Consider the following 27,165-nt stretch of genomic DNA (forward strand, 5'->3'; position numbering starts at 1 on the left):
ATCAAAGAGCCAGCCACTAAGTTCATGTTGGAAATGGTCCCTCTTCCCATTACTAGGGAACCCCCTTGGATATTGAGCTGCCATGGGCTACATCTGTGCAGAGAGGTTCTAGGTTATCTCCATGCATGGTCCTTGGTTGGAGTATCAGTCTCAGAAAAGACCCCTAGGCCTAGATTTTTTGGTTCTGTTGCTCTCCTTGTGGAGCTCCAGTCTCCTCTCAGTCTTTCTATGTCCCCCTTCCTTCATAAGATTCCCTGCAAAAATATGCTCAAATATGCAACAAGGACATTTGCTCAACCATGTTGGTAACAGCTTTATTCATAATAGCCAAAATCTGGAAACAACCCAGATGTCCCTCAGTTGAGGAATGGATACAGAAATTGTGGTGCATTTACACAATGGAATACTACTCAGCAATTAAAAACAAGGAAATCATGAATTTTGCAGGCAAATGGTGGGAACTAGAAAAGATCATCCTGAATGAAGTATCCCAGAAGCAGAAAGACACACATGGTATATACTCACTTATATTAGACATATAATAATCATACTAAAATCTGTACACCTAATGAAGCTAAGCAAGATGGAGGACCCTGGGTCAGATGCTCAATCCTCATTCAGAAAGGCAGATGGGATAGACATCGGAAGAGGGTGAAAACAAGGAACAAGACAGGAGCCTGTCACAGACGGCCTCTGAAAGTCTACCTGGCAGGTGCTAACGCAGATGCTGAGACTCAGCAACAACAAGTGCTCTTGACCACTGCATCACAAGGTCTTGTTAAATAGGCACGGTGTCTCTTTAAGTCACATGTAGCCCAGATAGCCTCAACCTCAAGCTCATCTTGCCTCAGCCTTTGCAAGTTTGAGGGTTACAGACATGCACCCATATTCTTTAACGTCACCACTGTGTCTTACCATTGTTTGTAGTGAGAATTGATGTCATCCTTTTCTTGGTTCTTCTGAAAAATCCTTTTTTTTTTTTTTAACCTTTCTTTATCACTAGTTTAATAAACTTAATTATGCTGTGTTTTGGTGTAGTGTTGATTGTTTCTCTTTTAGGGTTGGTTAAGTTCTTAGATGGGTCTGTCATTTTAACTTTGGGCTTTTTTTTTTTTTTGTACGTTGATGTTTTGCCTGCATGTGTGAGGGGGTCAGATGCCCTGGAACAGGGGTTACAGACACATGTGAGCTGCCATGTGGGTGCTCAGAATTGAACTCCGGTCCTCTGGAAGAGCAGCCAGTGTTCTTAGCCGCTGAGCCATTTTGTTTTTATTTGCTCTTTTACCCTGATTTCTGTCCTCTTCCTGGCTTAGCTAGCCCTGTGTCATTGTCCCCAGCTCCTGAATTCTTTATATATATATATATATATATATATATATATATATATATATATATATATATATATATATATATATATATTTTTTTTTTTTTTTGGTCTCAGATTATCCCCATGCTAGAATACTTACTGATATCACATAGCCCACTGGGCCTCAAGCATGCTAGACAAGTGGACTGTGGGCTGCAGAGCCATTCCTGACCATTGTTTGTTTTGAGACAAAGTCTTACTAACTTGCCCAGGCTGGTTTTGAACTGGTGATACTCCTACCTCAGCCATCTAAGTAGCTGGAATTACAGGCTTGTACAACCTCACCCACCTGGGACTTTTTTTTTTTTTTAATGTCCTTCACGTCTACTTAACTTCTTAAATACAGAATACAGACCTATCTTTAAAGTTACGTGCTTTATGTATCTCTAACGCCTAGTGTATTTCTCACTTATAGTCTAGTTTTGATAAATTTGTTTCATTTTGGGTTTTGTTTTCCTGCCTCTTTGTATACCTTCTGATTTTCAGCTTGATGCCACGTGATGTGAATTTTACCTTGTGAATACAGAATACGTGTAAAGATATTTCTCAAGCCGTGTTCTGGTTTATCGTTCAGTTACTTGAAAACTGTATAATACTTTTGGTCTTCTATTTTTGTTTATCATGTCTGGTACATTGCTCATTGTGGTACTGGTTCTTTCTCCTGGTCTAGGCCAGTGGTTCTCAGCCTACCTAATGCTGCCACCCTTAAATACAGTTCCTCGTCCTGTGGTGAGCCCCAGCCGTGGAGTGTAGCAATCAGTTCTGTAACACCTGGATGACACACACGCTCACCACCCTTGCTCTTCCTACCTCTCTGATGTTCTGTGTTCTGTAGCCACATTGGTTTCTTCAGACTCTTGACAGTTTCCCCTCAACTCGGGAGGCTTCTGGACCCCACCTTACTTCCTCCTTCCTGAGCTGCGTCCAGAAGGTTCCCACTGTAGTAAGCTGGGAGCCTCGTGGGATCGAGGTGTTCGAGGTGTTCATGTCTCACAGCCTGCAGATCACTCACGGCCTTTGTTGCCTGACGTCTCCTCTCTGGAGAGTCCTTGTCGCATGTGGTTCGCCTCCTGTTTTTATTGTAGTTGTTTTGTGCTTGTCCAGATAAGAGGGTAGATCTAACCTCTGTTTCTGTATTTTGGCCCTGTTAGTGGGAGGGCACCAAAGGCCAGTGCAGTTCCAGCAGAGAAAGCGCATGCTGTTTTCCATGTCAGCTCTTCAGACTCTGCTAGCTTACAGGGGCACGGTAACACTGGTCTGCCCCTGGGATCGGCTGAACGAGTGTAGTTGCAATCCTGTTCCTGTTCCTCTCCACCAGGAGACTTTTTGCTTTTTAGAAAAAGAGCATTTCTGTAAGACTACTAAAGAGCATCATAGCTTTAAGGCATGTAGTTTTGATTAAGCAAAGCAAAATAAATTATAGTATGTAATTTTATCCCATTGTAGTTTAAAGGGTCTATTTATATGTCCTGTCAAATTTACGTATGCACCTTTTACATGACTTTTTAATAGTAATTGACCCACACAAATACAGAATCTCTTTAGAGATAAAAATAAGGGGGTGTGGTCCTTATTGTCATAGTTGGAGTGTGTTCTTCACCAACCCCACACGGAGGCTTTCAACAACTGAGAAAATGGACACAGTTTTATACAATATTGGCCACTAGATGGTGGTATTGGCAATTCATTGACATGGAAACTTTACCTTTTATATATTTCTTTATAATTTTTTTACAAATATGAAGACAATTTAAAATATAGAGTAAACTATAAAAATATGAAATAAGAAAAATAATTAAAATAAAATTATAAACAATAAATAGTTGAAAATAACTTTAGCATTGTTAATAGTTATAAAATCAAGACACTTTTAAATGCTGTAAATTTTCTTTTTAGTTTTTTTTAAAATATATTTTATTCCTGGGCAGTGATGGCGCACACCTTTAATCCCAGCCCTGGGGAGGCAAAGGCAGGAGGATCTCTTGAGATTGAGGTCAGCCTGGTCTACATAGTGAGTTCCAGGACAGCCAAGGCTACACAGAGAAACCCTGTGTCGAAAACCTGATATATATCGTATAGGTGTTTTGCCTGTGTCTGTGCAGCACATGTATCCCAGGGTCCGAGGATGCCAGAAGAGGGCTTTAGAGCCACAGGAACTGGAGTGAATAGATGACTGAGCACCATGTGGGTGCTGTGACTCAAACCCAGGTCCTCTGGAAGAACAGGCATGCTCTTAATGCTGAACCATATGCCCAGCCCCTCACTTTTAAAATTGTAATTATATTTAAAGAATATAACCCTGGTGTTTCATTTTGTGGCATTTGCTTGTGTACATGACAGTTAGGATTGTATATTTTCAAGAAGTCACTAGAACCAGAGTGTGGTGGTTCATGGCTGTAATCCCAGTACTCAGGACACTGAGGCAGGAGGATTGCCAGAAGTTATGGTTAGTAATTACCACCTCAGCCAGGGTTGCGTAGTGAGACTGTGTCTCACAAGTTAACAAAAAGACCATTGTTGTACTTATAAATAATGGTTACATATTACGTAGTATTTGATATTGGTTTTTTTTTTTTTTTTTTTTTTTTGCTTTATTACTATAGGCTCCTTAAAAGATGTTACAATTTTCAAAAATTCCAGACCTAGCAAATGCTTATTAATGTAGTAAAGACTGGGAGTTTGAATAGCATTTTAAGCTAAGATATTTTAACAGTCTAAAGTTATATTTTGTTTTGAGTATCAAAGATTATTTTGTGTGGAGGCTGGGGCTGTCATTCTTGTGGGTAGAGAGCTCACCTAGCTTTCACAGAGCTTTTTGTTATCGGATATCTTCAGTAACTAAGACAAGGCAGATACTGACATACTCCACCTCTGCTTGCTCTTCACTTTCCATCCGATCCAGATCTTCCTCTCCTGCCTTCTCTTCTTTAGACCTTGCTGTTTTTCTTTCTTTGGATTTTCTCCTGTGTAGCTTTCGGTAGTGCTGTGACTTAGACGAGCTTTGCTAGCAGTGTTAAAACTTAAAAAGCTGGTGGCCTCCTGGAACACTTTGGCATTAGTTATTAAAAACAATCCCCATGTTCCGTTTGATTTTGTTTTTAAGTTTTATGTTATTACCTCCTCACATCTGCAGTGCTATTTCACGTGGCATTTTACCAGAGCTAATGTTGGCAGTTATAGCTAGCCATTACATCTATTCTCTCCACCCTCATTTCCTCTGGATTTTTCACTTCCTTTCTTTGTTTACTGTGCTCATGCTCAGAGTTACCTATATTCACATGGAATAAATGATTCATGGCCATAATTCTTGGTTCATAAGAAATACAATTTTTATGCAATAATCTTATTGATTGTTCATTGGTCCTTTATGGTGACTGTGCTGTGGACAGCACCTCTAAGCATGCTGCTTTCAGGTTAAGTGCATATTTGAGTAATTTCTGAGAGTCTTAATTTATAGCTTAAGTGTTTAACCAGTACATCTAGGTAAATTGTTGATTAACTAATTTTTTTTGTGGTCAGCTCTCCCAATGATTATACCTAATAATGGTTTTACATTCTACCAGTGATAGACAGAATCTGGCAGGGATGCAAATGTATAAACTTATTGTATTGATTTCAAGGCTGAAATCCTACATTAAGGACATAGCATTCTGCTTGTGTGCTATAAACTCACTCTTAGCTACCTGCACTCCCATCCTGCCACATCTATTCTGAATGTAACCTTTTGTCTACATGCATAGTCCAAATGAAAGAAGCATAACCTTGAAGTTGATGGGTTATTTCAGTCCTGCTAACAGCAGCTTTTGTGGTTCACTAATGGAAATACTCACAGACTTTTGATCGGAAGGACCGTGAGCTGGGCGCCTCGGTGATGGATGGGCTTGCTCCTCCCAGAATGCTCCTTTGCAGAAGAAGTACACTCACTGCCTGTGCTGTGTGCAGTGCTTCCTGCCATCGATCGAATGACAGAGACTTGCCTATTTTCTTCTTTAGTCCCTATTTATGAGCCTGTATTTTCCTCCTTTTTGATGATTCATTACTGCTGAGGTTTCATTTCAAGATAACTGAACTTCATATTGTTCATTTTGTGTTCCATTAGCAGTGCGGGTAGCATCATTCCACATTAGCCTTGGGTGAAAGTGTGTCCTTTAGATCATCACCGGTATATTGAGAAGGTGGGCAGAAAAAAATTGCATTACAAAGAGAAGGCGAGGTGTGCGGGGGGGGGGGGGGGGGGGGGGGGGGGGGGAGGGGGTTGTGCTCCATCCCTGGATTAGCTACTGACTGGTTGTGTAACTTGGAAATTCATGAAATCTCTCTGGGACAGAACTTGTATATTTTTTGAAATAAAGTAGTTAGACATGGTACGTCTAAGTCTGTTCCTTATTTAAATTTTTTTGTATGCTTCTAAGTATAACAAAACATTCAGCTGTCCAAATGTTATAATGTGTGCCTATAATCCCAATACAAGGCTGAGAGACAGGAGCATAGAGAATTCAAGGCCAGCCTATTGTCCTTAGCAAACCTCTCTCAGATGCCTACAAACAAACAAACAAACAAAAACCACTTAAGTGATCTTTGAACAGTCTTATATTTGGAGAGTTGTGTAACGCATTGTTTTGGTGCCATTTCAACAGTAAAATGCAGCATTTGTTCTTGGAATTGTTTCACATCAGGTGTGCTGAAGAGTTTCCCTTTTTCTTCTAGGACAATGGCTTTCTGCACATTCACACCCCGATAATCACATCCAATGACTGTGAAGGGGCTGGAGAGCTCTTCCAAGTGGAGGTAAGCGGTATCCCCCTCTTACTGTTGCCTAACATTTTCTTTTAAGGATTTGCTTTAAGTCTATAATAGCCATGTGGACTGAAGATCACAGCTGACACCTGAAGTTGTCAACAGTAATCCTTGGAAAACATTCACAATGCTCTGATCTCTTACACCTTTAGACTTTTATTCCACTATAACTAGAAGGGATGAATTTTTAATTTAGCATTCTATTTGCTTTTTTGTGGAGTCTATATGTCAGTGAAATCAGAAGGGAGGAATATTTGGAGTCAGGAATGGGACTAGCAGAAGAAGGGTTATAAATAAGAAAAAGTATAATAATATATATCTGTAAACTGTCACAGTTAAGCCCATTTCTTTGTGTGCTAACCAAGAAATTAAGAGTTAAACAAAAGAATATAAAGTAAAGACAAAAATTTACAAATTTGTAAAGGCATAGATTTTTTTTCCTAAGAAATGATACACCTCCTGAAGTACTTTTTTCTACTCGTCTTTATTTTAGTTTTGAGCATGTTTTTCCCACATGTTCCCCTTTACCCACCTTTCTCTGCACTCCTGTTTGTCCTCTGTTTGCTTCTGCTCTCATTCATACATACATATACTATTTTATGTATGTATGGAAAATCTAAAAACCAATAATGAGAGAAAATGTGAAATTTGTCTTTCTAAGGGAGGCCTAACATAATAGCCCTGCTTGCATCCATTTTTCTGCAGATGGAATCTTTGTTCTTGATGACTGAGAAAAATTCCATTGTGTAGGCAGAAAAATTAGCTCATTTGGTAGAATACCTGCCAAAGCCTTGGGTTCAATTCTCAGTATCTTATAAATCTATATTACAGCAGCACTCAAGAGATGGAAGCCATAGGATCAGAAGTTCGAGGTAATCTTCAGCTCTATAGCAAGTTTAAAATAAGCCTGGGTTATATAAAACTTGATTTTTAAAAACTTCTGTTGATCCTGTTTACCATACTTGTGATGATGAACACTTACGTGGTTATTACTTAGCTGTTGTGAACACTGTTGCAATAAACACTAGTGTGCAAATGTTTCTTTCAAGTCTTTCTGGTAAATACCTAAGAGTGATCTATCTAGGTCATGTGCGAGAGTCAGTTGTGGGGTGTTTGAGGACCTTTGTAGGTGGGTGTTTCCACAGTGCCCAGACTAGTTCACATTGTCTACAGCAGCGTGTGAATGTTCTCTTTTGTCCCCATCCTTGACAGCATTTGTTGCTGCTTGTTTTCTTAGTGACTGCCATTCTGCCTAGGGGGAGAGGGAATCTCAGTGTAGCTTTAATTTGCATTACTGTACTGGTGAGGCTGAACTTTTTTTCCCCCTGAATATGCTTACTGGCCAATTTTGCTTCATATTTTCAGAACTGTTTGTTCATCTTACTAGACTGTTTATCAATTGGCATGGTGATTTGCATGAAAATGGCCCCTATAGGCTCATAGATTTGAATACTTGGTCACCAGGGAATGACACTATTTGAAAGGATTAGGAGGTTTGGCCTTGTTAGAGGAGGTGTCACTGGACATGGGCTTAGAGGTTTCCAGGGTCCAAGTCAGGCCCAGGGTCTCTCTCTTTCTGCCATGAGCAGACCAAATGTGGAACTCTGAGCTCCTTCTCCAGCACCATGTCTGCCTTCATGCCACCATGCTCACTGACATGAAGATAATGGACTAAACCTCCGAACTGTAAGCCAGCTCCAATGAAATGCTTTTCTATATAAGAGTTGCTGAGTTCAAGGTGTCTCTTCACAGCAATAGAACACCGACTATGACAATTGGGTTGTTTGATTCTTGTAACTTAGGTGTTTTTTTAGTTCTTTGTATATTCTAGTTATTAATCTTCTATTGGATGCGTAGCTAACAAAGATCTTTCTCCCATTCCAAGGCAGTATCTTCACTCAGTTGCTTCTCTTGCTCCTGCAGACACTTTTTAATTTCATGACCTCTTACTTGTCAGTTGTTGGCGTTATTTGCTGAGCTACTGGGAAGTCCTTCCCTATGCCTGTATCTTGACGTGTTTTCCCTACTTTTCCTCTAACAGTTTTAGACTGTTAAGTCTCTCATTAAGGTATCCTATCCGATTGAGTAGATTTGTTGTTGTTCTGTTTTGTTTTTTGAGACAGGGTTCTCTGCATGGCTCTCCTGCGCTCTATTTGTAGACTAGGCTGACCTCAAACTCACAAAGATCCACCTGCTTCTGCCTCCCCAAGTGCGGGGACTAAAGATGTGCGTCATCATTCCTGGCTTGTAGTAGATTTTTTACAGGCTATTTGATGAGGATTTAGGTTTATTTTTGGCTGCATTTTCTCCAGTGTGTAATTTTGTTTGTCAGCGTTGTGAAAAATCAAATGGTGGTAGTTGTGCAGGCTTATATCTGCATCCTCTGTTTTATTCCATTTTTTCTGTAGGTCTGTTTTTGTGCCAGTTCTGTGCTGATTTTATTAGTTAATGCTATGGCTCTAAAGTATAACTTGAACTCAGATAATGTGAATGCTACCTCTAACGTCATTCATGTGTGTTTTGAGGTATATTATGTGTGCATATTTGTGTGGGCGTATTCACAGAAACAGGCAGTTTCATGTGTCTGCGTGTGGCAGCCAGAGGCCAATATCAGGTGTTTCCCTCCATCTCTGTCCACCGATTTTTTTTCAGAGAGGGTCTCGCACTACCCTTGGACCTTATCAATTTGACTAGGCTTCTGGCTGTCCAGTGAGTTCCAGAAACTCACTACCACCCCCATCCAGAGCTGAGGTTACATACATGTACTGCTGTCCCTAGCTTTTATGGAGGTCCTAGATGTCCAAACTCAGTTCCTCATTCTTGCACATCAGGCACGTTAGTAGCTGAGCCATCTTCTCTGTTTTCCAGCATGCTCTCTGCTCAGGGTTGCTTGGCCGTCTGGCATCTTTTGTGTTTCATATGAATCTCAAAGGTGTTTTATCTATTTCAGTAAAAGATGGCATTGGGATTTTTATGAGGATTTCATTGATCTGTAGATTGGTTTTGGTAGACAGGCCATTTTCACAACATGACTTTTTCCAATCAATGAATGTAGGAAGTCTTTCTACCTTCTTTCTACCTTTTTAAATCTTTTTTTTTTCTTCAGTGTATAAGTTTTCACTGTAATTTTTTTATTTCCCTATGTTTATTCCAAAGGTTTTTTTTTTTTTAAAGGCAGTTTTGAATACTGTTGTTTCCCTGATTTAGTTTTCAGTGTTTGTCATTGGTCTATAGAAAGGCTCTGTCTTTTATATGTTAGTTTTGTAGCGTGCTTCTTTGCTGAAAGTGTTTATCATGACTAAGAGTCTTCTAGTAATCTATAGGATCTTGTGTTGGTTAAAGTGAGAAATGTTTCCCATAGGCTCAGGCATTTGAACACTTGTTTCCCAGTTGGTGGCGCTATCTGGAGAAGGAAGGGAGGTGTGACCTTGCTGGAGGAAGTGTGTCACTGGAAGCAGCCTTGCCCAGCTTCCAGCTTTTTGTCTCTGTGCCTGTGGTAAAAGATACAGTCTCTCACTTTCTTGCTTCTGCTGCAATGCCTGCCACATGCTGCCATGCTTTCCCATTTTAATGGATTTCCATTCCTCTGGAATCATAAGCCAAAAGAAGTCTTTTCTCCCATTAATTATTTTTATCATGGTATTTTATCACAGCAACAGAAAAGCAACTAATATATTGTTTCTAATGGATAGAGTCTTATCATCTCAAACAAGGATACTTTGACCTCTCCTGTTTCTAGCCGTTTGCCTTTTTCTCACCTTATTGTTCAATTATTTTTGAAAGATTTATTTTTATCTTACATGTATGAGTGTTGCCTGCATGTATGTATGTGTACCTCCTCCATGCCAGATACCTGTGGAAGCCAAACTGGAGTCAGATACCCTGGTACTGGGCTTGCAGATGCATGTGAGCTTGCATGCAGATGCTGTTAACTGAACCTGCCCTCTCTGCAAGAGCAAAGGGTGCTCGTAACCACTGAGCTCTCTCTAGCCCCAAGTTTAACTTCTTCCCTCGTAGTTTTCTTCTGAGTTCCTAGCATGTGCCAGACACTGTAAGCCTGTTTATATTGCAGGTAAAAATAATAGTGCATTACCACAACAGGCCGTGCTGTGATTACATTCATGTAATTCCAGAGCTCAGATAGGCTAAAGCAGAAACATTTTGCGTTTTAGGGCTTCATAAGACCCTGCCACAAAGTGAAATGAAATAAAATACTCAACCAGCTTTTTTTACTTGCAGACATTTGAAAGCCATTTTTTTTTCTTCTTTACCAACTTTGCTGTTCCAGCTCATTATTTAGTAGTAGACTAATGGAGACAGAACTATATGTTGTTGAAGCCTATGTTTGTGTTTTGTTTCTTATTTACTGACGTTTTTATTCCTAAAAGATGCTTTTGTATACATTTGCTTGATGCTGTCAGCTGACGAGATATACTTTCTCTGCTTTGGTACTTTCTGTCTCTTAGAAACAATGCTTTTTTTAATGTTATAAAATGAAGTATTCACTGTAAGAAGTTATCATGACCTTGAAGTCAGTATTAAGAATAAGAATCAAATGTTGTCCTTCATACAAAAGTTGAAAATTTGATGATAATTTTGGAAAAAGCAAAATAAAAGCTACTTGAGACTCAAGGAAGGTACAGTGTTCCTGTAGTACTAGTACTTAAAAGAAGACTTGTTGAGCATATGAAGTAGAAGTGTTAGCATCTGTGTGTATGAATTCAAAGAGAGCAACAGATTAAAAAGCAGTATTTAACAAACATTCCAATTGTTCTTCTCATTTTCTTCTTAATATTATGTATGTAAACTGAAAAAAAAATCTACCTTAAATACGCATAATTCCTTAGTCTAAACCACTTAATAGTTAAGATGAATGAGGATTAAAGTTGTTACAAATAAAAAAGGAATTTTTAAAGAAACTCAGAGAAGTTAAAAACTGTCTTTCCTGAACTTTAATGATAAATTTGGAGATAACTGATTTGCTCCCAGAGAGCTCTCATCAGCAGATCTGATAGATTACATTGTGTGTCTTCTGACCTCTAAAATCACTCAGGAAGGACAGTTACCGATGACTATGACTAAGAAGAGGAAAATGTATTTCTAAAGCTAAACAAATGAAAAGTGTTCTATGCTCATATATATGATTTCCAGACCAGACATTGGAATTTTACATGGTGGAATTAGACTTGGCCATTTGGGGTACCATAAAGACATGCTCTGGAGTTGGTGGGTGTTGTATGCCCATAGTCAGTAGGCTGGATCTCAGCAATCTGTAGTGCTTGTGTGTGTATGACCTGCCATCTGTCTCCATTACCTGCAGAAGTTCACTGCTAAGACTTACCCTACAAACCCTCTGTCATTTGGAAGAGGAGCTCCCCAGGCTCACTTTACATCACCTCGTGATTCATTGTTAATCTTCTAGCTGCTTGTTCAAGTTTAGGGGTGCAAATTTTGGCATCTACTTTTAAAAGGGACTTTGGTATTTAAATTCTTGCTTTTTTTTTTTTTTTTTTTTTTTTTAATGAGCTCCCCCCATAGCATTGAAACATCCCTAAGCATTTAAAGATAATTACACACTGGTTTGAGGGTAGCATTAAGAACCATTTTGACAGCCAGGCATGGTGGTGCGCACCTCTAATCCCATCACTTGGGAGGCAGAGGCAGGCAGATCTCTGAGTTTGAGGCCAGCCTGGTCTACAAAGCGAGTCTGGGACAGTTGAGGCTACACAGAGAAACCCTGTCTTGAAAAATAATCAGAAACAAAAATAAAACAAACAGAGTCATCTTGAAGAATCAAAGTAAGAATATGTGCTTCCAGTGCTCACTGAAAGTGACTATATGCCCTATTGTTTTAGTGTAGATTCCTTCCTGCCATCTCTGTTTCCTATATGAAAGTTTTAAGACTTTGGATATTCGTTAAGCTTTAGGGACTGTTACATACATATGTAAGACATTGTGTTCAAGGCATTCATTTGTTATTCATAACACACTTGATACCATCTGTGGTAAGATGTTGTGTTAAATATTGCAAGGAGTTGAGGTTCTGGCTTATAAACTGCTGGTTTGGCAGGAAGTGATAAAGGAAGGAGCGTGCTTTATATTCATCCTTGATATTTATTTTATACTATTTGGTTGTATCTTTTTCCTGTTTGGTCACAGCGTCCCAGCTGATTTAAAAATTATGTTTGATCTACACAATTCTGGAGCATCTGTGGATAGTCCCCAGTTTAAGATAGACCAGTGTGGCATATTTCAGCTTCAAAAAAAAAAAAGATGCATTCAGCAGAATCATAACTTTGGTTTTGCTGTGATGGGAATTAAACCTAAAGCCCTGAACATGCTAAACAGAAGCACTCTGCCACTGACACCTCAGCCCAGAAATTATGTTCTGAAATGTGTCTTTTTCCTGGGCTGATAATAGGTGGTGGGAATATTTTTTCACGATGTTGGGCAGGAGCAGCAAGCCCCGACTACGAGTCAGCCCCACAGCCCTTGGTGTACCAACTCTACAGTGTGGTATGTTCCTAAGTCATAATACTCTATGGGCTAGCTATAGTAAGTGTATTTTTCAATCCTTAATATTTTCAGTTGACGAGGGACTTCTCAGGATGCAATCCCACTGTAAGTCCAGAAGCGCCTGTGGTTTGTCTCTGAGAAGATAAAAGAGATTAAGTCATGAATTAGAGGCTGTGGGTAGAGAATGATGTGAAACTACTTTATACATACATACTTTATACATACTTTATACATACACTGTTACCAATTATAGGTGATAGAGAATCTCAAGCAAAATTAGGTCAGTGATGATTGAGTATATAGAAAAAGCTGCAGGGTCTGAAGAGATGGTTCATCAGTTAAGAATCCTTTGTCATCTTGCAGATGATCCAGGTTCAGTTCCAGTACCCACATGGTAGCTCACAGCTGCCTGTAACTCCAGTTTCCTCTTCAGGCCTTTGTGTTTTTCTAGATGGATGTGGTGTACATACATTTCTCACACACTAAATGAAAAATAAATCTTAAAGAAAGTTCTTAAATGAACGTGTAAATTGACTGTGCCTCAGGGAAGGTGTTCCAGGGAAAGAAGACCTGGAGAATTAAATTTAGTAAGGGCTTTTTATTAACTCCAAGTAAACACACGAGAGGATAAAGATGGATCGCTGTCACAGCCACCAGAGAGGCTTCACACAGCAGCTGATGGAAACAGATGCAGAGACCCAGAGCCAAACATTAGGCGGGGCTTAGGGAATCTTATGGAGCAGGGGGAGAAGGATTGAAAGAGCTAGAGGGGTAAAAGGCACCACAAGAAACCTATAAAATCAACTAACCTGAACCCATAGGGGCTCACAGAGACTGACCCCATCATCCAGAGAGCAGCCATGGACAGATCTAGCCCCCTCCCCCGACTCATATGTAACAGATGTACAGCTTGGTCACCAGGGACAGCAGGAGCAGGGCTGTGTCTGACTCTGTTGCCTGCCTTTGGCTCCCTTTCCCCTAATTGGATGGCCTGGGCTGACCTCAATAGAAGACAATGGCCCAGTCCTACTTGGTATGCCAAAGCAGGTTGCTCTCTATCTCTGGGAGGTCTCCCTCTCTCAGAAGAAAGGAAGAGAGGGAGAGTGAGGGGTTGGGGAAGAGAGAGGGGAACTTTCTATAGGGGTGTAAAATAAAGAAATTAGTGAGAAAAAATAGATGGCTTTAGGAATGATGAGCTAGAGCATGGTGTGTGTGTTTGTGTTTGTGTGTGTGTGTTTTAAAATGTTTTATTGTGACTAGGAAGGTAGCTTGTTTGGGAGAATTCTTGTTTAGCATACACAAAGCCATGGGCTCAGTTCTCCAGCAGAGGCAGAGGAGCAGGGTTTAAAATTGTCCTCACCATTGTTTGAGGACAGCCTAAGGAACATAAGACCCTGTCTGTAAAACAAAGTAAGAGCACTTTTTGAGACATGTTTTGCATACCATTAAATCTACTGACTTAAAAATACAGTTTCATGGCGTTAGTGTGTTAGGTGAGTTTTCTAGTCAATTACCATGTTTTAGTATGAGGACATTTTTATCACCTCAGAATGAATCCAGAACTCATTAGCAGCCTTTTCTCTCTTGCTCCCAGTAATCTGCTTTATGCCGATTTGCTTCTCCTGGAATTTGTTGTATTTGAGGTTCATCCATGTTGTAGCACTTCTGTTTTTATCTCCAGTGCATTTTCTAGTGTGCAAGTGGCCGCATCATGTTTATCCATCTGTCATCTGATGAACATTTGTGTTGTTTCCTCCTTTGGAGGTAGTATGAGTAGTACTAAGAGAAGTTTAGTGCAGATATTTTTGTCTGGATGATCATTTCGTATCTTTTGGATTTGATAACGTTCTGTCCAACATTTCAAGACCGGTCACAGTATTTTCCAAGGTGGCTTACAATTATATTCCAGCAGCACCGGTAAGGGGCTCCAGTCTCTGCATCCTTACCTACAGTTGTTTTCAGTCTCTTTGGTTGTAGTTCTCCTGGTGTGTAAAGTGGCATCTCATTGTGCCATCGTCTTAATTACTAAGGATGGCAAGTGGCTTTTTCCACATGTATTAATATTTGTATATCTAAGCCCTTTGACCATTCTGAAATTCTATTGTTCTTTCATAGGCAGCTGAGTTGTAGGAGTTCTTTTACATATTCTAGAGATATGAGATTGTTTACCCCATCTCTTACTTCTGCCCCAGAAGTATGAAGACCTGTTGTGCCCTCAGGCACAGCTTGACTATGCCCGCATTACCCAGACTTGATGCTAACTAACTTGGGCAGGGCTTTCTTTGGTTGTCTTTTTTCCTGACCACAGGCTCATTGCTTTATTATTTTGAACAAAGTCATGGGCCATAAATTGCATCACAAAATGATTCCATCAAATACAGGCTTCTATATGGGGATCATTTTCACTGTCAGCATGTAAATTTGCTCTGACCTCGGGAGGACTGTTCCCAGCCAGCTTTTCCAGTTTCTTCCCAGCTAACAGATCTACAGTTCAGCCTGTCCTCAGTCATTCTGCCTTCTGCTGCCTATTACTGCAGTCACCGAACTTCTGGAGCACACTCTCTTGTGTGAACTTTCCCACAGACTGTTGCAAATCACTGCCTCCAGGGGCAGATGTGGACTGATACTTCATGGCCTGCTTTTCTGCAGAGACAAGATCTTGGAGCCTGAGTTCTGGTGCTCGAGGCAGAGACATAGGTGATTCTCTGAATAACTTCCTCGTTTAGAAACAGAGTGCTGAGGAAAACAGCAGCTCCAGCTGTCCTGGGTTTGCCTCACCTGGCCTAGATTTCCGTGAACTGGAGAAACAGCCTTGCACCTGGGTGGGACCTATGGGCAAACAGAGGCTGTATCAGTCTAGGTCAGTTCTCAACTGGGGGTCAAGACCCCTTTAGGGTTGCATTTCAGATAGCGTGCATATCATATATTTGCATTACGTTACTATTCATCACAGTAGAAAATTACAATTATAAAGTGGCAATGAAGTTATTTTATGGCTGAGGGATCATCACAACATGAGGAACTGTATCAAAGGGTCTCAGCATTTAGGAAGGTTGAGAACCGCCGGCCCTGATAGAATTCCTGTCATCCTAAGCTGTGAAGAGGGGTGAACAGGTGTGATCGCTAATGCAAACACTGTAGGCTCCTCTGTCCGTACTAATTTTTGGTAGACTGTTTGAAATAGATTTTCCTTTGTTTGCTGAACATTCTTGGAACTGTTTCTTGAGATATTACTGGTTGTTTCTTTTGCTTTTAACGATTTTTACCAGTTTGACTGAAGTATGAGTTGGAGGAGCTTCTCACAAACATTCAAGATGTAAGGGGAAGAAAAAGGCTATTCATTATCCCCCTACATTGATCCTCAGTTTTCTCACTTATAGAAGGTGAATAATGTCATTCTTAGAGGTTTTAAGAATTAACTGAATGACACACAGGAAAACTTAATCAAAAAGGACCGTAAGCATGCTGACTAGCATTTTCCTTTTCCAACTCTTGTGCTTTCTAGAGTGAAAAGAAGTTATTGGACATAGAATTTTGGTGGTTATAGAATGTCATGACTGCATTTTTATGCCCCATCTCATCTGGGTTCTGCTTCACACACACACACACACACACACACACACACACACACACACACATACACACACACACATATATTTTTTAAATTTGTATATGTGGGTATTTTGCCTGCATATATGCCTATGCACCAGTTGTCTGCCTGATGCCACAGAAGGTCAGAAAAAGACATTAGATCCCCTGAAATGGAGTTCCAGGTGATTGTGAACTGCCATGTAGGTGCTGAGGACGGAACCTGTGACCAGCCCTGGCTGTCCTGGAACTCACTCTGTAGACCAGACTGTCCTCAAACTCAAAGAGATCTGCCTGCCTCTGCCTCCTGAGCGCGGAGATTAAAGGTGTGCGCCGCGCCGCGCCTCCACCACCCTGTGATGATTTTATTTTTTAATTATTACCTATTTTCTTTTAAATTTTTAGATGGCAAGTGTGGTGACCCAGGTCAGCCCTCTTCTGGAAGAAAACCCAGCATTAGATTCCCCTGATGATTCGTACTGTTGTATTCAATTGCTTTGGCTTACTTTAACATCCAAAGTTCTTTAAAAATTTCTTGGGCAGGAGTTTTGTTTCTCTGTCTAGATTATATAATTCCTTAAGGAATGGTGTTTTGGGCTGCCTGGAACATCTAAATACTTTTGTTGATAAATATTTTCTAATGGTGACTTTAGTTTATAGAAATTCTCCTTAGCCTGTTTTTCTGCTAAGGAGATCTGTTTTCCCAAGTGTGTATGTGCACGCCATTTTGTGCGTGCAGGTGCTCTTGGAGACCTGAAGAGGACACTGGATTCCCTGGAATTAGAGGTGTTTGTGAGCCACCTTATATGGGTGCTGGAGCTTGAACATGAGTCCTCTGAAGGAGCAGCAAGTAGTCTGGATCACTAAACCATCTCTTCAGACCCTGTCTGTGTGTCCGGGGGTGGGGTGGGAGAATTCCTGACCCTAGAACAGATCTGGAAAGATAGACTCACAATAAAGTCTACCTTAGATATTCCTATATTTGTGATTTAATCCTAATGTGTAGTTACTTTAATCTCATTCTGACCAGAGAACCTAAGAAAACCTTTTTTTTTTTTTTTTTAATGTGTGCTGTTTTAAGACACAGGCTCATCTGTCCTGGGCAGGGCTCAAACAAACTGTAGCTGAGGACTTAGACTCTCGGTCATCCTGCCTCCACATCCCAAGTGCCAGAGTTACAGACGCGAGGCACTGTGCCTGGCACAGAAGACAGCTGAAGAAAAGGAAGAAGTTAGTTTAGCCTATGGTTTTCAGAGCCTTCACTTCATAGTCCTTGGCCTCACTGGTTCTGAGCTCATGGAAGGCCAGAACATCATGGTTGTGGGAGAACGTGGCAGAGGCTACTCACCTCATCATAGAGAGAGAGTGACCAGGTGTAGGCTTCAAGGACATACTAGCTCGCAGTGACTCCTCCAGCTAATTCCTATTTTCTAAAATTTATGCCATTTCTTAAATTGTACCTGACTTCCAGCTCCCTGACTCTCCTTCCCTTAAAAGAGACCGGCCTTTTGATATTGGGAAATGATGTCATCTACAAAGCTCCTACTTGATAACCATTCAATGGAGTGACAAAGATGATGATGATGATACTGAGTATTTCTTTAAAAAAAAAAAAAAACCTTTTTATTGATTCTTTATGAGTTTCACATCCACACCTCAGTCCTGCTCATCTCCCTGTCCCATTGTATTCTCTCTGCCCTCTGCTTTTGCAACCTCCTCCCAAAAAAGAAAGATATAAAAGCACATGAACCGACAAAACAAAGCATGGAAAACACCTTATTGTGGAAGCTGTCGTGTGTCCCAGTGCGTCCTACATTATACCCCTTTGTCCACACATCTTCACTTGTAAATGTTGCAATGAGTCATTGGTCTGGTTCAAGGTTTCTGGCTTCTGTGGCGCCATCAATATTGGATCCTCACGAGGGCTCTTCCTGCAGCTTTGGATCAGTAGGGTCAACCCTTTCACACACTTCAACAGTTCAGAGATGATGTAGATTTTAAGATGGGCCAACTCAGAGCCCTGGCTATGGGCCTGGGTGGTTGCTGAGCTGGTTAGCCCACCAGCTTTCCCTCATCTGCACCCCCAGGGCGAGCTCAATACTGAGTGTGTTTTATGTGCTAACTCAGATAGGGCTTCTATACTCAGACAAGACTATACATGTCTTCTTTATATATTTACTACCCAAATAATACTATTTTCAGTGCACTGTATCTACTTTCTTAGCGGTAGTTCTTACTGCTCTTTCTAAGAATCTATCTTATTCCTTTAAGGCCGCTTACTATTTCAGAGTATTATCACATTCACTTTAGCACATTGGAGTTATTCTTTACTGGTGGAATTTTAAATATTTCCAAACTTTTACTGTTACCAGTGAAGTTTCCTTGAATACTACTGTATTCTAACTATGTTGCACAAATGAATATAGCTGTGGCACTGTATTATTCCCTCTTTGTTGCTGTTATAAAATACCCATAGGAAATGCAACTTAAAGAAGAGAGGGCTTGGTTTAGCTTATGTTTTTTTCCAGAGGGATGGAGTCCATGATGGCAGGTAAGGCATGGCATGATGACAAGGGCAGGAAGCTGGATGTTCATATTTTCATTCACACACAGGAGGCAGAAGAGAAGGTGAGACGCGGTGAGGCCGTGAACCCTCAAAGCCCACCCCCAGTGAGCCACTTCTTCCAGCAAGGCTGCACCTCCTAAAGGTTCTATAACCTCCCTCAATAGCTCCCACAGACTGGGAGGAGGTATTCAGATACGCCTGTGGAGGACTGCTCTTACTCAGATCACTTACAATAATCACACATGGGAAAGACATACATTTTGTGTTTTGATTGACAGTTCACTGTTATTTTTTTTTTCTGCTAGTGACCTGTGAAGATAATTTGTGGGCGAGTCATTTGGGATTTAAGGTTTAGCAAATCACCTGTTAGAATATGGAACCAAATTTCAGTTTTTTAAAAATCTAATTTGGTATGTTTTTAGTCTAAGTTTTAAGAACTTTGTAAAACGGAGGGTGGGATTGGAAAGGGAGGAGGCAGGGAGGTAGAGGGTGGATACAAAGTGAATAAACTAATTAATAAAAATAAAAATAATTTTAAAAAAGGAAATTAGGTAGATTCTAGGTTATATCTGAAATTTCTATTTCAGTCTGTTGGTAGCTCATTATCCAAGTGTGTTCCCTAGTAAAGGGAACAGGGACTGTTTCTGACATGAACTCAATGGCAGGCTCTTTGACACCCACCCCACCCCACCCCCGGAGGGAGGAGCAGCCCTGCTAGGCCACAGAGGAGGACTTTGCAGCCAGTCCTGAAGATACCTGATAAACCAGGGTCAGATGAAAGGGGAGGAGGTCCTCCTCTATCAGTGGACTTGGAAAGGGGCAGGGAGGAGATGAGGGAGGGAGGGTAGGATTGGGAGGGAATGAGGGAGTGGGATACAGTTGGGATACAAAGTTAGTAAACTGTAACTAATATTAAAAAAATAAAAAATAAAACTATAGTAAAAAAAGAAATTAGGTAGAAAAAAAACTTTGGAAAAGCTAATTAAAAAAAAAAAAGAAATGTCAGATTAAGAGATGTATATTAAGCACTGTGCTGGTTAGTGTAAAATGCATAAAATCCAGGGTGGAGCTCCACAGCTTCAACCCTTCTTTGTTGTTTGTTAACATTGTTTCCCACCCTCCCCTCTAGACTCACCCCATAAGAGTGACACGCCCTTATTTCTTCTATTTCTCTTGTTCTTGCTCAGATGCTCTGCAGGCCAGCAGACAGTTTACAGTCTGAATTCTCAATGTCCTTTCCTATACAGCAAATAGTTGCATAGTTGCTGGATGAAACCTTTCTTGGGGCTGAGAATGGGTGTTCTTGTTAGTGGGTTTCTGGAGTACAGAAGGACACTAACTTTAAGGAAGAATACTTTTACTTTGGAAGTTCAGTATGTACCAAGATTCACGTTTGTAGGAAATGAAAGAAACTGGAGTTACTGAGAGTGACCAAGCAGTGAAAGTCTTGTTAATAAGGCAGCCAACGAAGTGCAGTGCAGTTCATTGCTGCTCCTGTTTTCATTTTTTTCTAAGATGGCACTCTAAGGGCTTGTCAGGACGGTTCCTTTAGCACTTCTAGTGGCCTGTTTGAGCACAGCTTGATAGGAAGCTTTTATGTTCCCTACTACCAAACCGCAGATCCTTAGAGACTGTGAAGCAAAGTTTGTCCTTGTTTTATTTGATAAGAATTCTATGCCAGCTAGGCATGGTGGCACACACCTATAATCCCAGTACTCCAGGAAGCAGATCTCTGAGTTCGAGGCCAGCCTGGTCTACAAAGCGAGTCCAGTACAGCCAAGGGTACACAGAGAAACCCTGTCTCGGGGGGAAAAATACTTTGGTGCTGGAGAGATAGCTCAGTTGGTAAATTGCTTGCTAGGACCCAGGTTCAAATCCTTAGCGCCCACGTAAAAAACTGAGTGTGCCAATGTACCTGCAACTCCAGTGCTGGAGGTAAGGGAGCAGAAGGATCCTGAGGGCTTCCTGGGCATCCAGCTTAGTCAAGCAGGGGCCTCCAAGTTCAGTGAGCTACCCTCTTTTAATAAAATGAGGTGGGGAAGAGATTGAGGAAGATGCCTGGTGTCAGCCTCTGGCTTCCACACATACACATAAACACACCACACAGGTGAGAGTGGGAGAGAATTGTATAGTTTAGAATGATTTTCAAAGAAGCCTTCTGAGCTGGTGATGCATGTCTTTAATGCCAGCACTTTAATTCCATAGATTAATTCCTTACTCTCCTATGGCAGGCCGAGCAGAGGCAGATGGATCTCTGAGTTTGAGGGCAGCCTGGTTTACCGAGTGAGTTCCAGTACAGCCAGGGTTATACAGAGAAACCCTGTCTCAAACAAAACAAAGCAAAAAGCATTCTGAATACCATTACCTTCATCTTAGCTCTATGGAAAAACAAGCAACACAGGAACAACCTGGAATATTAGTGACGGTAATTGTCCTGGGGCCTGAGAACATGGATTCTAATACTGATAATTTGCAAAACAGGCTGTGTGTGGCATTTGACCTAACACTTAATGTACCCATTTTTAAGCATTGGTGTTTATGTTGTATACAGCTCAGGTTCCTTGATTCTTATTTTATCTATATTATGAAGATTAGATTTAGCCTCTTATGAGCCCTCAGTTGAAATTAACACACACGCACGCACGCACGCACGCACACAGGGTGTGGCACACACAGATGGGTAATATTCTCCACTTCCTTCATGATTTTGAAGACAAATTACAGATTGGAATAAGCAAGGCAGCAGCATGCAGTTTGACTTTAGTTCTTGGAGGTTTCTGTGGCATGCTCTTATTTACCAGTTTTATTCTCAGCTCTTCCACTCTTCGATCATGAGTAAACAGAAGTGAGGGTGAGGGGACAAAGTAGAGAGCAGGAAAGAGCAAAGGAGATGAAATAGCATGTGAGTGCTTGGGAGGCTGTGGGGTTAAGTAAACTTCCCATCATTGACTGCGTTCTTTTCCAGTGCTAGCGCACTGGGGCTGGCTTTCCCCGCTGTAGTTTACATGGAGACAGCTGACTTGTGTGGGTTTTTCTGTTTTATTCCCTTGAGACTGAAGCTGCTCGGCTATATTTGTTCTGCTGTGAGAACAGATAACTGGGAGGCAATTCAAAACATTTGTTTAATTTCTTGGAAATCCTTGAAGAAGCAAAGGGTTCTACACCTTGATTTTTTTTTTTTAAATGTCACTGATTCTACGCATCTTAAAATGTTTGCTGATTCTTGGTTTTCTGCTTCTTTGGGACACTATATATATATATATATTTTTAGCTTCTAATGGCAGAATAACTTGGAAAGTATTTTTTTTCTTGTTGCATGTATTACTCTAAAAACTTATACAACCAGGGTAAGGTTGGTTGGGCCATAGAGAAGGATTCAGAGTCATTTGTTGTGTTAGTTTCATGTATTTTTGTCCAAGGCTCTTGTCCAAATAAAGTCTTACACTGAGACTCAATCTATAAAAGAGATACAAAGTAGTGAATATTAATGAGGTGGCTTATGTCTCAATCATGTGGTTGATCACTCATATTCGTGAATGACGATAGGAACCTAGAAGCTTGTGCAGGAAGTCTCCCTAAGAAAATACTTTGAACTTCCTGCAGGGCTGACTCTTCCTACAAGTGGATATGTTTTTTCTCTAGGGGACATTATCATCAGTAGGAAGGTCTTAAGGCCTTGCCTGTGATAGCATAGCGCTGCTTCTGGACCCTTCCTGGAAGACCAGCCTGAGGCTCTTCTTGAGCTGGTCTTTCCTGAAATACACTTGTGGCTGGCCCTGCTGTCTGGTTTCTTGTTGTTCTGTCTTGTTTTTGTTTTTGTTTTCTCAGAAGTTTCCATGTTAGGAAATATATCATGAATATTCCTCCCCACTAATGAAGACCTTACATTGCTAGTATTCATGTTTTTAGGTAGGTGTGTGCTCGTGCGTATGTATGTGTTGTGTGTCACTGGGGGTGGGCTTTGAGGTTTCAAAAGCCCACAGCCTTCCTAGTTAGCTTGAGCATTTGTGTTCTTGCAGTGTCTCTCCCCGTACCTCCACACGCTGTAGATGAAGTGTAAGCTCTCAGCTACGGTTCCAGGACCATTTCTTCCACCATGCTCCCCAACATGATAGTCATGGACTCTAACCCTCTGAAACAGTGAGCCCCAAATTAAATGCTTTCTTTTGTAAGTTGCTTTGATCATGGTATTTTAGCACAGCAATAGAAAAGTAGCTAAGACAAGTAAGTCTCTCGTAGTTCAGGCTGTCTTTAGCGCTTGCTTTGTAGCCAAGATTGACCTTACACTGCTATTTCTTAGCTTCCTAGCTGGGATTATAGGCATAAACAGCCATGTCCAACCCATTGCAGTCTCGGGGCTTTTCATGGTATATGTAGTTCTTTGTTGACTAAGATATAATTGTGAGGTACATGACTTAGTTGAAACAGCCAACACGAAGCCTCTTCATACTGGCTTCTTTTACTTGCAGAACTCATGAAGTCCGTCCATATCTTTTCTGGGATTGACAGCTCATTTCTTTCAGGGTCTGATTGATATTTCATCCTCTGAGTGTACCGCAGTTCATTCACCTTCTGAAAAATATCTTAATTGCTGGTTCCTTCCTAGTTTTTGCAGCTATGAATATTGCTGCTATAAACATCCCTATACAGTTGTATTTTTAATATGAACATAAGATTTCAGCCCTTGTGGATAAATACAAAGGGACACAATCACGGATTCATGGTGAGAGTGTTTGTTGTGTAAGAGACCGAGTGTGTTATCAAGCAGCTGTACCATTTCCCTTCCCGTCAACAGTAAGAAAGCCTGCTGCCTCCCATCCTCTCCAGAGTTGTCATCGTTCTGGATTTTGACCTTTGTATGAGGTATGTGATGATCTTGATGGGCTCTCTGGGTGCTTGGCCAGCATCCTGCTGTGAGTCATTTTCTGTGGATCACATGGCTCATCTGCTCCCACCGTCGGCTATTTAAATGAACAGCAGTTAGTATTTTCAGCAGTCTGTGGCCCACAATTCCTTAGTATGCCTGCATAATCAAGAGCTTGGGGAGAGTTTCAAGTTCCTTTGAGATGGCATTCCAGTTAGTAATGGTGACTAAAGCCAACTCCGTCAGTGTCCAGATATGCTCACTTTGAAAAATTCCTACTTACGTTTTTGGCGGTTTTGTTGTTGTTCTAACATTTATTTATCTATCTATTTATTTATTTTTATTGTGTGTGTCTGTGCTTACAGGAGTCAGTTCTCTCCTTCACCTGGTAATTTGCAGAAGTGCCTATAATTGAGGTGGTGCACAAGTTTGGTTTTCAGTGGCAAGAACATAAAAGAAAATCTCTATGAGAAATACAGTGATTAAAATACTTGAGTAACTAAACATTAAAACAAAGTATAAAAATTTTAAATAAAAATAGTATGGTGGGGGTTGGAGAGATGACTCAGGTGTTGAGCCCTTTTTAAAATTTTTTTCTCATTTAATTATTTTATTCACTTTACATTTTTATAGCTCCTTCTCTTCTCAGTTCAACCCTCTCTCTTTCCCCTTCCCCCTCCCCTTTTCTGATCCACCCCAGCTCATCAAGTTGCATCAGGACTGAGTATGTCCTCTTCCCCTGTGGTCTGTCAAGGCAGTCCTGCCAGGGGGAAGGGATCTAAAAGCTATCAAGTGAGTCGGTGTCCAATGCAGTCCCCACTTCCCTTACTAGAGGACACACTTGAAGCCTGAGCTGCCCATCTGCTACATCTTTGTAGGGGCCTCGGTCCAGTTCATGCGTGGTCCTTGGTTGATGCTTCAGTCTCAGCAAACCCCTCTGGGACCTCGTTAGTTGGCCCTGTTGTTTTCTTGTGGACTCCTGTCACTTCCAGGTCTTTATCTTTCCTCCCACTATTCCCAAAGACTTCCTGTGCATTGACCAATGTTTGGCTGTGAATTTCAGCATCTGTTTTGAGGTAGGGCCTCTCAGAGGACAACTCTGACAGACTCCTGTCTGTAAGCTTAGCAGAATATCATTCAGTGTCAGGGGTTGGCACTCTCTGATAGGGTTGGTCTTGGTTGGGCCAGGCATTGGTTGGGCATTCCCTCAATCTCTACTCTATCTGCTCTGTCTTTATCCCTGCACATCTTGTAGGCAGGGTAAATATTGGGTCCAAGTTTTTGTGGGTGGGTTGGTGTTCCCCACCTTTTACTAGGAGACTAGTCTGGTTAGTGAATGTCCTCTTCAGTCTCTATGGCCTCTGCTATTAGAGTCTCTGCTTGAATCCCCCTCATATCCTCCCAGGAGCCTACCCTGACTTCAGTCTCCAGCTTGTCACAGTGATGTCCTTAACCTCAGTTTCTCTTTTCTCTACAGGCCTTCTGTCCCCTCGCCCTTGCTCTCTTCAGGTATAATCTCTATACTCTTTAACTCTCTGTGTCCCCTCTCCTACTTCATTCCCTCTTTTCAGCCATTATCTTTGTCTATTCTGTCTCCCCTTCTGAGTGATATTTATACATCATCACTTGGGTTCTCTTTATTTCTTATCTTCTTTGGATCTCTTCCTCTTCCTATGCTTATTTTGTACTATATGGCTATAATCCAATTTTAAGTAGGTACATACCATGTGCATCTTTCTGGGTCTGGGGTACCTCATTCAGGATCATCTTTTCTAGTTCCATCCATTTGCCTGCAAATTTCATGATTTCTTTGTTTTTAATAGCTGAGTAGTATTTCATTGTGTAAATGTTCCACAGTTTATTTATCCATTCTTCGGTTGAGGGACATCTAGTTTGTTTCCAGATTCTGGCTATTATGAATAAAGCTGCTATGAACATAGTTGAGCAAGTATCCTTGTATGGCAGAGCTTCTTTTGGGTATATGCCCAGGAGAGTATAGCTGGGTCTTGAGATAAAGTTATTCCCAATTTTCTAACAAAGCCAGAATGATTTCCAAAGTGGTTGTACAAGTTTACACTCCCACCAGCAATGGAGGACTATTCCCCTTTCTCCATACCCTCGACAGCATGTGCTATCCCTTGAGATTTTGATCTTAGCTATTCTGACTGGTGTGAGATGGAATCTGAGAGTCATTTCGATTTGCATTTCCCTGATAACAAAGGAAGTTGAGCATTTCTTTAAGTGCTTCTGGCAATTCAAGATTCCTCTGTTTAGAGAATTTTTTTTTTTAAGATTTTATTTATGTATTTAGTATATGTGGGTACTTTGTCTGCATGTACATCTGCACAGGCATCCGGCAGTTGTGAGCTGCCATGTGGGTGCTGGGAATTGAACTCAGGACCTCAGGAAGAGCGGTGAGTGCTCTTAACCACTGAGCCATCTCTTCAGCCCTTGTTTAGAGAATATTTGATTGGGTTATTTTGTCTATTGGTGTTTGATTTCTATGGCCTCTGCTACTAGAGTCTCATTATATATTTTGGATATTAGCCCTTTGTTGGATATAGGATTGGTAAAGATCTTTTCCCAATCTGTAGATTGTCTTTTTGTTCTATTGACAGTATCCTTTGCCTTACAAAAGCTTTTCAGTTTCAAGAGGTCCCACTTATTAATTGTTGATCTTAGACCCTGAGCTGTTTCTGTTCAGGAAGTTGTCTCCTGTGCCAGTGAACTCTAGGCTCTTCCCCACTCTAACCGGTGTCTGGTTTTATGTTGAGGTGTTTGATCCACTTGGACTTTAGTACAGGGTGAAAAATATGGATCTATTTGCATTTTTTTACATGTAGACATCCAGTTGGACTAGCACCATTTGTTGAAGATGCTCTTTTTTTCATTATATGGTTTTGGCTCCTTTGTCAAAAATCAAGTGTCTGTAGGTATATGGGTTTGTTTCTGTGTCTTCAATTCAATTCCATTGATCAACCAGTCTATTTCTATGCCAGTACCATGCAGTTTTTATTACTATTGCTCTGTAGTATAGCTTGAAGTCAGGGATGGAGATACGTCCAGAAGTTCTTTTATTGTATAGGATTGTTTTTAGCAATTCTGGGTTTTTTGTTTTTCCATATGAAGTATAGAATTATTCTTTCAAGGCCTGTAAAGAACTGTGTTGACAGTTTGATGGGGATTGCATTGAATCTGTAGATTGCCTTTGGTAAACTGGCTATTAAGATGGCTATCTTTACTATGTCAATCCTACCGATCCATGAGCATGGGACAAGCTTTCCATCTTCTCATACCTTCTTCAGTTTCTTTCTTCAGAGATTTGAAGTTCTTGTCTTCACTTGTTTGGTTAGAGTTTCACCAAGATACTTTATATTACTTTTGGCTATTGTAAAGGGTGTAGTTTCCCTAATTTCTGTCTCGGCTTGTTTGTTGTTTATATTCAGGAGGGCTACTGTTTTTTTGTTT

The 27,165-nt window shown here is 40.8% G+C and overlaps 1 protein-coding gene across 2 annotated transcripts in view; it reads left to right on the plus strand.

Moving 5' to 3' along the window:
- Nars2 (asparaginyl-tRNA synthetase 2, mitochondrial) overlaps positions 1–27,165 on the plus strand; it is a 100,973-nt gene that overhangs the window by 7,987 nt on the left and 65,821 nt on the right. For both annotated transcript variants that reach the window (XR_008721930.1, XM_055623121.1), the window contains exon 5: positions 6,074–6,154. Coding sequence is in view for 1 of the 2 variants with exons in the window: in XM_055623121.1 (XP_055479096.1) it covers positions 6,074–6,154 (81 nt within the window). In the remaining variant the exon portion in view is untranslated. The remainder of the gene's footprint in view (positions 1–6,073; positions 6,155–27,165) is intronic.

This window comes from Psammomys obesus, unplaced genomic scaffold (genome assembly GCF_907164565.1).
Source record: "Psammomys obesus unplaced genomic scaffold, mPsaObe1.curated_primary_1811, whole genome shotgun sequence".
Taxonomy (NCBI): Eukaryota; Metazoa; Chordata; class Mammalia; order Rodentia; family Muridae; genus Psammomys; species Psammomys obesus.